A 13759-nucleotide genomic window follows, 5' to 3' on the forward strand; every position below is an offset into this window, starting at 1 on the left:
ACTGGGGGGGCTTGCGGCTGTGCTGAATATCTGGTATGTGCTTCTGAGCCCACCTTGTTTTCTCAACCCGTCTACATGTGCAGTTGCATAGACTCTTCTGACTGTGAAACATGGGTTTGATCCATAGGGTGCCAGTCATCTATCACTCTACTGCCTTTTCTGTCCTCCACATTCTTACTGACTCACGTGTCTGAATGTCTACCAGCGAGGCTGCCCATACATGCCCATCCCCCTCCTGTTATCAACAGGGTCTCCTTCAGGGAGTTTATTTGACTGCTTGGTTGACATTTTAGAAATGCTATGGCTTGAGACATACAACAAGAATATTCATCTGAAAAGGTTTAGAATCTATTGGAAAAAAAGGAATCCACACAGATTTTGATTTATGGAAATTGCTTTTGTGATTTCCATACAGTCTCCTTCCTGTGCCACTGACTCGTAAATTTAGATAAGTTATAATGCCAGGGAAGTGTCACTCAGGCTCATAAATTTTCTTCATCTGTGTGGGGTTTAGTTCCCAGATTTGTGTATGGTACTAGTGGATGTTAGCCTTATGCTATCAACTGGAGAAATGTAGTCAGTAGAACATGGGGGCTTAATATGGTTGGAATGTAGAATATGTACTGGGGCTACAGGTTTACTTTATCGGGTTAGGAAGCTGAAAGGAAAAGTAAATAAATAAAAATTTATTTGTTTATTTGAAAGGTAGAATGACAGAGAGAAGGAGAACAATCTTCCATCCACTGGTTCATTCCCCAAATGCCCACAATGGCTGGGGTTGGGCTAGGTCAGAGCCAGGATTTTAGAACTCCAGCTGGGTCTCGCACATGGGTGGCACAGGTCCAAACACTTGGGCCATCTTCCTCTTTTCCGGGTGTATTAGCAGGGAGCTGGATCCAAAGTAGAGCAAGCTTGGACTTGAACTGACTCTCCAGTATGGAATGCCAGCATCGTAGGTGGTGGCTTAACCTGCTGCACCACAACACCAGCCCCTAAATTTGAATTTTAATAATGGGGCCAACTAAATATAATTAGAATTAACCCTGTGTGTGTGTGTATACACACACACACACATACACACACACCCCAGCAATTAGTATTTACAATCCAAAGTAAAATTCCAGTTCATTTCTAGATAAAACAGAATGATTGTGTATGACTATTATGTTTTTGACAATTGTCAAGAAGCCTTGCCTTACTCTGCTGAAAGGGGAAAAAAATCTTCAAAGATGAAAAAGTTGCTGATGTTCTCAAAGTGAAGAACTCCTCTTTTCTCTCAAAAGCTTTGCTTTTTTGTGTTACGCAGTTGAAAAGCTAAATGTTCTATCTTTATTACACAGTTGAACATGACTGGGAGAAAATGACAGAAGCGGTCCAGAATCACATCGGCTCTCTGAACTGGGGCTACCGAGTAGCCCTGCGGGAGAAGAAGGTGGTCTATGAAAATGCCTATGGGGAATTCATTGGTCCTCATCAGATTAAGGTAATTGTGTGACATACTGAGTTACTTTTTCAAAATGAGATTTGGTTGGTGGTAGGGGTGGAAAAAAATACCATGAAGTATGAAAAGTGTCATAAAAGTAATAACCCCTGTGACCCAGCCCTTCCAGGTTAGTGAATTTGCCACCACACCTTCCTGGGGCACCTTTGGTGGGGGAGGGGGCTGTGGGGTTACTTACCAGGCCAGATGCTCCGGGTTTGAGGCTTGGCTGTGCTACTTGCTAGCACTGGCCGCTTGAGCAAGTCCGTTAACTTCTCAGCCTTACTATGTCTTTTTTTTTTTTTTTTAATTTCTCAGGCCTCTGTGGCTTTCTCATTAAGATCCAAGATTTCTTTCGTAACCTTCTGTGACTTCCACACACCCTCTTCAACTTGAAACATTCCATCATTTCCATTCCAGTCTAGAGTAAACTAGCCATTAGGATGAAGTCAATCTTACAAACCGTGTCCTTTCTTTATTCAAAATAACTCTTTCCTTTTAACCTTCCTTAATAAATGCACATTTCTATAACATTTTTAACACAAATTTAACATGCTGAGTATACTAGAGTTTACAATAAATTAGCAGTTACACCTAAATGACTTAAGATGGTGATATTATACATCTCTACTTGAATTCAATTAAAATTTAAATTGCATCCATCTAAAACAAGTACTAATTACCCATTGCTGTTTCATTGAATACTGATTACCTGGAAACCTGTTAAAATAAATTGCAAAATAAATTCAGCAAGTTACAAAGCGATATTTTCAAAGGTAGTGATGTTCCTAGATTCAAAGAGAAATTCCTTCGAACTCAGTGTCTTTTTACAGTTACAGTTGCCTTTTTCCTAAGAATACCTTAGGCCCATGATGTCATATTCAGTTGGCCATGTGGGGCTTAGGCACTTGACCTAAAACACAGCAGACTGGAGGGGTGGGATGAAGAAGGGAAAAAAGAGGGAGAAGGAGAGTATAAAAGCGAGACAAGAGAGGAGAGGAACTAGGAGAGAAGAGAGAGATGAGAGGAGAGAGCGAGCAGGAGAGAAGAGAAAGGAGACCAGAGGAGGAGGCTAGAGACTCATACTGTATTACCAAGTTTGTGTGAGCATAAAATGAGACAGATAATGTCCTTTGTTAAGTATAAGTTTAAAATTCTAAGGGATGATTGCATATTGAAGTTAACATACTGTTTCTTTCGTAGGCAACAAATAATAAAGGCAAAGAAAAAATTTACTCAGCAGAGCGATTTCTCATTGCCACCGGGGAAAGGCCGCGCTACTTGGGCATCCCTGGGGACAAGGAGTACTGCATCAGCAGGTGAGGGGGCAGCAGAGAGAGGAAGACAGCTCCGTGGAGTTCTGCTTTTACTTTTTTCTTCAGGCCAGTTTAGTCCAATTTTTGCATGTCAGACTGAATTCTTTGTCACACTTTTCCTTTAGGGACAAGGGAATAGAAGAGGAAAGGGAAAAATCATTTTAAGAGAACATTTGAAAAATTCAAAGCCACAAATGGTGGTCATCTTACCACACAGTTACTATCACTGCTAGCATAGTTGTACAAAGATCCACATTTATATTTGTATTTGAAAGTTATTGATGCATGTGTGTATAAGCATGTCCCATATAAAGCCACAGGGATACTCACAGACTTCTTTTAAAATAAGGGAGACACACATGTCTGTACATCTAGTTTTTGCAAAACCAGGATCGTGATACCCTGTCACCCTTGCAAAGTGGACACCAAAAAAATCAGGATGGCTGGCCATTTAAATGTATCATTCACTAGGCCCCACTCACTGCTGTTTGAATGCGTACAACATTGTTAGGGACCTTCTGAAATACGTGAGTCAAGCAAGGAGGTTTTGCATTGCAATTTTTTTTAAAATTTCCATCAGGTGATAACACTACTTAACCCTGTGGTTCAGGCATTTTACTCCTTTTATTTATTTATTTTTATTTTTATTTTTTGACAGAGTGGACAGTGAGAGAGAGAGACAGAGAGAAAGGTCTTCCTTTGCCGTTGGTTCACCCTCCAATAGCCGCCGCGGCTGGCGCACCGCACTGATCCGATGGCAGGAGCCAGGTGCTTATCCTGGTCTCCCATGGGGTGCAGGGCCCAAGCACCTGGGCCATCCTCCACTGCACTCCCTGGCCACAGCAGAGAGCTGGCCTGGAAGAGGGACAACCGGGACAGAATCCAGCGCCCCGACCGGGACTAGAACCTGGTGTGCCGGCGCCGCAAGGCGGAGGATTAGCCTAGTGAGCCGCGGCGCTGGCCAGGAATTTTAAAATACTAGGTTATTAAGAAACATTCTTAGTAAAAATATGTCCTCTGGATGCCTTTTGCCTGGAATTCATGATTGTGCTATGAAAAGCTCTTCTTTAAACTCCTTTTTTGGTGATGAGATTTTATCTTTTATACCTTACCCAGGGGCAGCTCAGACAGCAGCTGCTGTCAATGCTGTCTTGGATGTGCGCTTTGTCACAGCTGCTGTAGCAAACAAACTGGGTGGCTTATAAACAAATTTATTTCTCCCAGTTCTGGAGGTGCCAGCAGATCTGGTTCTTTTTCTTTTCCTCCCTTCCTTCAGATTTATTTTATTTATTGGAAGAATAACAGAGATGGAGAGACAGAAGACAGAATCTTCTATCTGCTGGTTCACTCCCCAATGGTTACAACGGATGGGGCTGGTGTAGGCTGAAGTCAGGAGCTAGGAACTACATCCCAGTCTCCCATGTGGGTGCCAGGGGCCAAGTACCTCAGCCATCTTCGGCTTCTTTCACATTAGTAGGGAGCTGGATCAGAAGTGCAGCAGCCATGACTCGAACCTGTGCACCAGTGTGGGTTGCTGGTGTCACTGGCAGTGGCTTAACCCATTGCAGCACTACACTGGTCCCCAGATCTGGATTCTGGTGAGGCCGGTTTGCTGGTTCATAGATACTGCCTTCTTGCTGTGTCTTCGTATGGCAGGAAAAGCAAGCTGCTTTCTGGGCCTCTATATAAGACACTAATCTCAGGCATGAGGGCTCTACCTTTATGACCAAATCACCTCCCAAATGTCCTACCTCTTAATACTGTTTTTGTATTACAAAAACAAAATATTGGAAAATTTCCCTGTCCATCTCTCTACTCTTGATAATTCATGTTATAGGTGAAAAGTAACACAGTTTTCCACCTTGGAGAGAGCTGAGTAGTGGGGGACAAGGATACAGTTTGCAAATGTATGAATCGTTTCGAACAGTTCAAAATCGTTTTGGACAAATGTCAAAAGTTAAATGGCAGGGCTGGTGCTTTGGCGCAGCGGGTTAAATCCCCAGCCTGCAGTGCCAGCATCCCACATGGGCACCAGTTCAAGTTCTGGCTGCTCCACTTCTGGTCCAGCTTCCTGCTGGTGCACCTGGGAAAGCAGCAGAGGATGCCCCAAGTGCTTGGGCCCCCACACCCATGTGGGAGACCCAGAAGAAGCTCCTGGCTCCTGGCTTGGCCTGGCCCAGCCTCAGTCATTGTAGCCGTTTGGGTAGTGAACCAGCTGGTGGAAGACCTCTCTCTTTCTGTCCCTACCTTTCTCAGTAACTCTGCCTTTCAAATAAATAAAAATAAGTCTTTTTTTAAAAAGTTACATGACTTACAATGTATTTAGCCAGAATAACTTGAGCTATGCCCAAAGCATCTGAATGGCAAGAAAAGACTATCTAACACCTTAAACTTCTCATATATTATGTGTTTGGTTAGTTGAGTGTTTATAATCTTGTAAGTATCTTGTTCCTGTGAAAATAAAAAGAGTTACTTTGGTTTCGTTGTTACTCATACATGAACATTTCCCCTTCCTCCTTCCTTAATTCTTTTCAGTGATGACCTTTTCTCCTTACCTTACTGCCCGGGCAAGACCCTGGTGGTTGGAGCGTCCTATGTTGCTTTGGAGTGCGCTGGATTTCTTGCTGGTATTGGTCTAGATGTCACTGTTATGGTACGGTCCATTCTTCTGAGAGGATTTGACCAGGACATGGCCAACAAAATTGGTGCACACATGGAAGAACATGGTGTCAAGTTCATAAGGCAGTTTGTACCAATTAAGGTAAGTGAGGTCGCTGACAGATTTGTTCTTCCATACTCAGGGTCTCTGTAACATTGATAGGTAGAGTATGAGCATGAGGATGAAAGTAACCTGGATTCAGATACTTCCCTGCGAGTTTCTTGCCATGTGACCTTGGAAGAGTTACTTCACCTCTCTGGACCTCAGATCTTCAGTGAACTGAGGATGATGAGTGTGTCCACCTCAGAGTTCTTGTGAGAATTACATTAGCTAGCACTTGTGAAGTACTTAGAGCAGTCCCTGCATATAGTAAGTCTAAAGTGGGTCTGTTGCATGACGTTTCTGTGAGGATTTCTGAGTACCTCATTGCTGTAGCTGTGTTTCAGGAAGTGGAGGGATGGATGATGTGTTTGCATTGGGACTGTGATTAGGATGGAAACTGCATGCGCTGCACTGTACATCTTCCTGGCTGATAGCTTAACATCAGGCACTTGGGAACCCTTTTGGAAGTCTGGTGAACTGTGCCTGGTAAAATGGGACTGCTCGGGATCTGACTTCCAGTAGCCAGATGTTGAACTCACTGTGTTATGAAGTGAAGGAACCCCTACAGGGGGATAGAGAACAGAGAACACTGCGTGTGCAGAAGGCTCTGTGGGGAGCAAGACTGTCCTGCATACAGAGAGCTTGACTGGAGCACAGAGTGGTTGAGGGAGGAAGGGTAGAGGGAGGATGAAGCCCTTACCGTTTGAAGTAAACCCTAACATCCACTGATTCAACTCTTCTCAAAAGAGAGAACATTTCCACTTAAATTAAGCAGAAAAGAATTTTGTGTGACATTCAAAGAGGTTTAGCTATTAAGAAGGGAAAGAAATTCAAGAAGGAAATCTTCACTGTTCACTGATACTGAAAATAAAATGACCCTTACCGGTTTTCCCTTTACAGTAGTTATATTTTAAAGGTGTAGTAGAAATTGCAAGTGATTTTACTGATTTCTCCTGGGAAATATTTCAGAAAAATGTATGATTTGGCTGTTATTTAGGGGGCAAAGGTTAGCTGCATACTTTTTTGTTTTTTAGAGATTTCTTTATTTATTTGAAAGTCTTAGTTACACACACACACACACACACACACACACAATTTTGCATTCACTTGTTTACCCCCCAAATAGCCACAATGGCCCGGACTGGGCCAGGCTGAAGTCAGGAGCCAGCAGCTTCACCTGAATCTCCCAGGTAGGTGGCAGGGGCCCAAACACTTGAACCATCGTCCACTACTTTACCCAGGCCATTAGCAGGAAGCTGGATTGGAAGTGGAACAGGCAGGACACACAAACTGACATCCATATGGGATGCCAGCATCACAGTTGGCGACTTTACTGACTGTGCCACAAAGCTGGCCCCAAGCCATGTAACTGTTAACGTTTGTCCAAAAATGATTTTGAACTGTTTGGAATGAGTCATGCATTTGCAAACCGTGCTCTTGGCCCATGCCACAGCAAGCTTCCAGGTGATAGGGTTTCTAAGTGATCGCTGCCCAGTCTGTAGGTTATCATTGATATCTGTGTGTAGCATGCTGACGTGTTCATTCTCACTTGCTGTAGCACAGGTATCAGGACTTGCTCATTGCTTCCTAAATATGTAACAACCCAAGGCAACACCTGATTGTGATAAATACACACATCTCTTCCTACGTGGTTTTTAGGACTTTCTAGCTGTTACCTGTATTATTGACCTCTAGTTTCTGTTCCTGCTGTCAATGGGTGCTGAGCATCTGTAGGTAAAAGGGAATCTTTAAGTTTGGGCCACAGTGGTGCTCTCTGGGGTTAATTATGAGACGGGAAGCTGGGGAAAGCAGTAAGTCATTGGTTTGATTTAGTGACTGTGGTGTGTTTTCCCTGGATTTTTTTTTCTTTTTTGCATTCTCTCTGAATTTTGTTCTGTTTAAGAACCATTTGGAAGAAGACTCTTCTAGCAAACAACATAAAAAAGCAAGAAATAAGGGGATACATAAAAGAATCACTTATCATTCTAATGATGTGAAGGTGAGGGAGGTGGGACATAGAAGACCTGTCAGGACCGATTTTAACTTTGGGTTAACCAGACAGACGAGGGAAGATGCATTGTCCCCCGTGATAAGTATGTTTATTTTAGAGTGTGCCTTTTCTCCCTTTTGTAGGTTGAACAGATTGAAGCAGGGACACCAGGCCGACTCAGAGTGGTGGCCAAGTCCACCAATAGTGAAGAAACCATTGAGGGAGAATATAATACGGTAAGGAATGGCCCAGCTTAGTACTCTGCCAGAAGGCAAATAATGCGCTTGCTGAGTGTCTGCTCTGTATTTAGAGCGACTGTTTGCTACTTCTAAAATGCACTGGTGCTGTGCCTTTTCTAATACATTGTAATTCCTTGTGATATTAGAAATTTGTTTTGGTACAGAGATGATTTCAGATTTTCTTTAAAATGTTTGTCATCACCTCTCGGCCTTTTGGCTAAGATCAAGTGTTATGTTGTTTGTCAAATAGCTATTAAAAGGCACCAGAATTATGAAATAAGCTAAAATTTCTATGACCCGTGTCCTTTAATCTCCTCAGCCCAGCACTTAAAAACTAAGTAAATTTAATCATGGGCTGTGCTTTGGCTCTAATCTTGATTGGGTTTATTAAGGAATTGTTAATTTCCTTTTTGTTAATCAAAAGTAAAAAACGATTTTGGCTATATCAGAGGATTTTAGTTCATTAAAGATTTTAATTAGTTTAGATACTGCATTATTTTCTTAATGACATATTTTCTTTCCAAGTATGGAAAATGAAATGAGATTGCCTTAATAAACGGAGAAAAATATGATTAATTCATGCAGAGCCTTTTTGTTAATAGTTACTAATATAGTAGTCATTTTTCAGGTATTGCTGGCAATAGGAAGAGATGCTTGCACGAGAAAAATTGGCCTAGAAACCGTGGGAGTGAAGATAAATGAAAAGTAAGAAAAAAAAATCTTATGTCATACTGATGCAATTTCAGTTAGTTTGTACATTGATCTAGAGTTCCAGATTTTTAAAAACTTTTGGAGAGTTTGCTTTTTAGGCATATAAAACTTCTTCCACTGCCATTTACGTTAGTAACTTCTGGGTTCTCCTCCCCTTTTTTGGTTATTTGTAATTCTAACTTTTTAAATATTTCTTTTTAATCATTTGAAAGGCAGAGAGAGACACACACAGAGATCATAAGCTGGTTTAATCTCTTGCAACAGCTGGGGCAGGGCCACGTCAAAGCCCGGAGCCCAGAACTCAGTTCAGGTCTCCCATGTGGGCGGCGGGGACTCCTGTGCTTCAGCCATCATCTACTGCTTCCTCGAGTGTGTGTTAGTGGGAACCAGAAGCAGAGCCAGTACGTGAACCAGGCCAGGCGCTCCAGGATGACTGTGGCGGCCCAAGTGGCGGCTGCTGCTGCACCAGACATGCCTCTGCCCAGCCTCCCCATGGTCTGTCCTTTGACCCACTCTGTCGTAGACCTCCCATTCTGAAGCTTCTTACACTCTTGTTATTTCTTCAGTTTTCAATATAGTGGCCACAGTTGTCACTAAGCAGTTTGATTCTTCTGAGATGTTTTGTTTGCTTGCTTGAAAGGCAGAGAAATGTGACAGACAAAATTCCCATCTGCTTGTTTACTCCCCAAATGCCCACAGAAGCTGAGGTTGGGCCAGGCTGAAGCTGGGAACCAAAACTCCATCCAGGTCTCCCACTTGGTTGCAGGGACCCAACTACTTGAGCCATCACACGCTGTCTCCCAGGGTGTACCTTAGTTGTAAGAATGGGGAGTGGAGCCAGTATTCAAACCTTAGGTACTCAGATATGGGATGTGGGGGTTTCCAGGGGCAGCTTGACCACCATGGCAAAAACTCACCCCTTGCTTTGGTTTTAATATATTAGAACATTGCCCTCAACCAGAGTGATAGTTTTGGGCTTCCAGGGGGTAAAGGGGATTTTGTTGTGCTTATTTAAGTAGTGGTGACTGATGATGATTTTTAACTGAATGACCCTGCAGGACTGGAAAAATACCAGTCACAGATGAAGAACAAACCAATGTGCCTTACATCTATGCCATTGGCGATATATTGGAGGGAAAGCTGGAGCTCACCCCTGTAGCAATCCAGGCAGGAAGACTGCTGGCACAGAGGCTTTACGCCGGCTCCACTGTCAAGGTGAGTGTTGCGGCTGTTGGCAGCTGCAATGCTGTGGGTAAGGACGACTCCCATTCCCTGTTTTTAAGGGGTAGTTGGGAAGTTTTCCAGGTGTTGGATAACTTAATTATTTGGTGACGGTAGCCCAGATGTGCTTTGTTAGCTGTATGCCAAATAAGGCGTTGTTAAGACTGCTCTGCATTTGTGACTCCATTATGATAAAATTGTCACTCTTGGAACCACACTAAGAATGAAAAGAGCTTGATTGAATTTCAGCACTGTTAACAGTCACCATATTCACGGTAGTCGTATTTTACAATAATTTATTACAGATACAGGTATAATTTTCCAAGTCTTTTGTGGGTACCTGTCGAGGCTACAGAAAGACTTGGGGATTTAGGCAGTGGTGCCAACGAGCGGAAGTGCTGAAACAGCTCTTCAGGATTTATTGCCCTGTCCTTTCAGGAAAAAGTAGACATGCTACGTGTTACAAGTCAGTATAGGAAATCAGAACTCTTGAGTGTATTTCACAGGAGTAGATGGTCAGAAAAGAAAACCTATTTTTTAAAAGAATTCTAGAAAATTAATTGTAAAGAATTTGGGCACAAATCCTTTGAGTATAAATCACTGTAGGTTGTTTCAGTTTTTTTAATAATGGAAACCTGGCAGCGTGATGCTAGTAGAATTTATTTGTGACCTGAGTTGTTTTGGATTGTAGCAAAATGAAATACAGATTGAAGGGGAGAAAAAGGGTTTTTAGTACCAGAATGACTGGGTGTCCAGGGAATAACAGTTGATTCGTATTCACATTACTGTTTGAAATAAACTTAAAGTGACTACCTCTTTGAGTGACTTTTTATATTCCTTGTAGCAGTTGATGAGGCTCTGATAAACCAAGAAGGGCTAGAGACACAATTTGAGATGGCAATACTTTATTCTCAAGTTTATATTTTGTCATTTCCTTACGTGGTAAGATTTTTTTTTCTATACCAGCAATAACCAAAGGGTGAACACACAGAAAGCTGCACCTGAATAAATTTGAAGTCATTGTGGTACAGTTCTCTTGCTTCCTGGCCTCGGGAGGCCCTCTGTAGAAGGAGAGAGCTGTCTGTGCTCTCCAATTTCCATTTTCTCCAACTTCAAGCTACTGTGGCCACTGTGGCTTCCCTGAGCCGCACGAGGTCTGTCTCCGTAACTGCGGCAGACCTGTGGGCTCTCTCTGAGCTTCCCCTGCCCGCAGAGGTTGAGAAACTGCGTCTGAGCAGTGAGTTGGAGCGGTCGTAGGACCTACTTCATAGTTTCCTTCTTTCATGGATCACAGGCCCACATTGCCTCTTGTGCAGTGGCTAAAAGTGGTGCTTCCTGTTCGGTTTGTTTTCTAATTTAAAGCAGGAGGGTAAATCAGTGGATGTTTACATTAACTTTTGAATTAGAGAATTCAGAGGTGCTTATGCTCCTTTTAGAGAAAAAGGATTACATTTATTGCTTTTAGAAGGAGGCGCATTTTAAAGATTTTACCCTATTTTAGAGAGTGAAAATTACACTTCTCATATTTTAAATACAGAATGCTACTTAGGATCAGCTATGTACAGAAGTCATTGCTAGGTTTACCAATTGACATTTAAAAGCACGTTAGACATTTACTTAATACTTTTTTTTTTTTTTTTTTGCAGTTCACATTGGCATATTATATGTTCTCTGAAATCTGAGAAACCTTTTTGTTTTGCAGCTTTTTTTTAAAAACTTCCTGAATCTAGAATCCTTTCATCATCTGTACCTAATAACATCATACAGTATGCTTTGGGAAATACCATCATAGACATTAACTGTTTATTGTTTCTTTATTACCATTTTGTGGAAGTGCCATAGAACCATTTCCCAGTTGCTGAGATTTTAAACCTACTCCATTGTTGCTAATCGCACAATTTATACACACAACCTTTTCTGCATATTATTATATTACTATATTATTATACTAATAAGTTGGTATTTTATAATCTTACAGATTTTTAAAAGTGGGATTATTGGGCCAAAGACATAAAATACTTTTGTGGCTCTTCATATGTAATACCTAATCGATGTCCCCAAAAATTCTGTTAATTTTTGTCACTGGCAGTATGAGATTGTTGTATTGGGTGGAGTATCATTTCTGGCTTCTCCATGAGAATGATGTTGGTAGCATCATTTGGCAGATAGGTCGAGGAGCACAGAGATCGAGATCCCTGCGAGGACATCACACTTGAGTAGTTGGTGGTTCACAGTGTGGTGGGTTAATATCTGGGACTGAGACATCACATGTTGTTGGTAGAAGTTTGTCAGTCATCTTTCCTCTCCCAATTTTGAGCGTTTTGCAGTGTGTGTATATTTTTTTTCTTTGTTGATAAGATGTAATTTTACTTATCCTAACTCTGTCCCTCTGTTTTGAACCAGTGTGACTATGAAAATGTCCCAACAACTGTGTTTACTCCCTTGGAATATGGTGCTTGTGGCCTTTCTGAAGAGAAAGCTGTGGAGAAATTTGGGGAAGAAAATGTTGAGGTAAATTTGCCTTTTCAAACTCTTTCCTCCCATGTTCTTGATTTTTTTTTCCCTTTAAAATTTTAAATAATCTCAAGAATATGAGGAAGTTGAAAAGTGGTACTAGATTTTCCATCTACTCATTTTCCCAATTTACGTATTATTGATGTTTTGGCCGTTTGTTTTAGATACATTTTATTTTCTCTATTTCTGTATCTGTTTCCCTTAACCATTCAAGAGTAAATTGATTACTGCTTTACTCTTAAATCTAGAGTACTTCAAAAAGATCATGGAAGGCCGGCGCCGCAGCTCAATAGGCTAATATTCTGTTTGTGGCGCCGGCGCCGCGGGTTCTACTCCCGGTCGGGGCGCCAGATTCTGTCCCGGTCGCTCTTCTTCCAGTCCAGCTCTCTACTGTGGCCCGGGAGTGCAGTGGAGGATGGCCCAAGTCCTTGGGCCCTGCACCTGCATGGGAGACCAGGAGAAACACCTGGCTCCTGGCTTTGGATCAGCGTGGTGCGCCGGCCACAGCGGCCATTGGGGAGTGGACGAAAGGAAAAGAAAGACCTTTCTCTCTGTCTCTTTCTCTCACTGTCTACTCTGCCTATCCCAAAAAAAAGATCATGGAAAAAGAAATTTAAAAATAAGCTCAATTTATTGCAAAACTTTAAAATCTGTGCACATGAGAGGTTTGAAAAGTTCATGGAAAATGTGTATTATGAAAAAGTTGGAAAAAGTTTATCATGAATTTTTAAGAGATTGCAGCAAAATAAACAAATTTTAACTCCATTTTTCTCCACACAGTTTTTAAGTACCCTTATACTTTGTTGTATATTTCCAATGAAAAGAGGGGGCATTCCTCATACCCACTTTCTGTGCAGGGCTGTTCCTGCCTGGTTGAAACTCAAGAATTTAGTCCAGGTTTCCCACATGGGAGGCGAGAACTCCTTGAGCCATCACTGCTGCCTCCCAGGGTCTGCATTAGCAGGAAGCTGGGGACAGGAGCCAGAGGCAGGAATTGAACCCCCCAGGTACTCTGATAGGGAACCATAGCATCTCAACCACTAGGCCAAATTCCCACCTCAGGTATTTTCTTAAACAATCACTGTATAGTTGTTTGTTAGAAGAAATTGTATTGATGTAATGCTTTTTATCTCATTGACCTTTATTTATTTATTTTAAGATTTATTTTATTTATTTAAAAGACAGAGTCACAGAGGAGAGGCAGAGAGGTCTTCCATCCGCTGGTTCGCTCCCCAGATGGCTGCAACGGCCGGAGCTGTGCCGATCAGGAGCCAGGCAGCTTCCTCCGGGTCTCCCACGCGGGTGCAGGGTCCCAAGGACTTGGGTGATCCTCTGCTGCTATCCCAGGCCATAGCAGAGAGCTGGATCAGAAGAGGAGCAGCCGGGACTCGAACCGGCACCCATATGGGATGCCGGTACTGTAGGCCAGGGCTTTAACCCGCTGTGCCACAGCGCCAGCCCCAATCATTTACTTTTCATTTTCTGAGTTTGTCACTTAACCCAATAGTATTTCCTTCTGCTTTTTAA

General features: G+C 42.3%; 1 protein-coding gene across 1 annotated transcript in view; it reads left to right on the top strand.

The window, feature by feature from the left end:
• Positions 1-13759, top strand: part of TXNRD1 (thioredoxin reductase 1) — a 130238-nt gene that overhangs the window by 95748 nt on the left and 20731 nt on the right. The window contains 7 exon segments of the mRNA NM_001256962.3: positions 1341-1483; positions 2684-2799; positions 5332-5557; positions 7691-7783; positions 8415-8491; positions 9556-9712; positions 12122-12229. Coding sequence (NP_001243891.1) covers positions 1341-1483; positions 2684-2799; positions 5332-5557; positions 7691-7783; positions 8415-8491; positions 9556-9712; positions 12122-12229 — 920 coding nt within the window.

This window comes from Oryctolagus cuniculus, chromosome 11, assembly GCF_051225735.1.
Source record: "Oryctolagus cuniculus isolate XC-2025 breed Fujian yellow rabbit chromosome 11, ASM5122573v1, whole genome shotgun sequence".
Taxonomy (NCBI): domain Eukaryota; kingdom Metazoa; phylum Chordata; class Mammalia; order Lagomorpha; family Leporidae; genus Oryctolagus; species Oryctolagus cuniculus.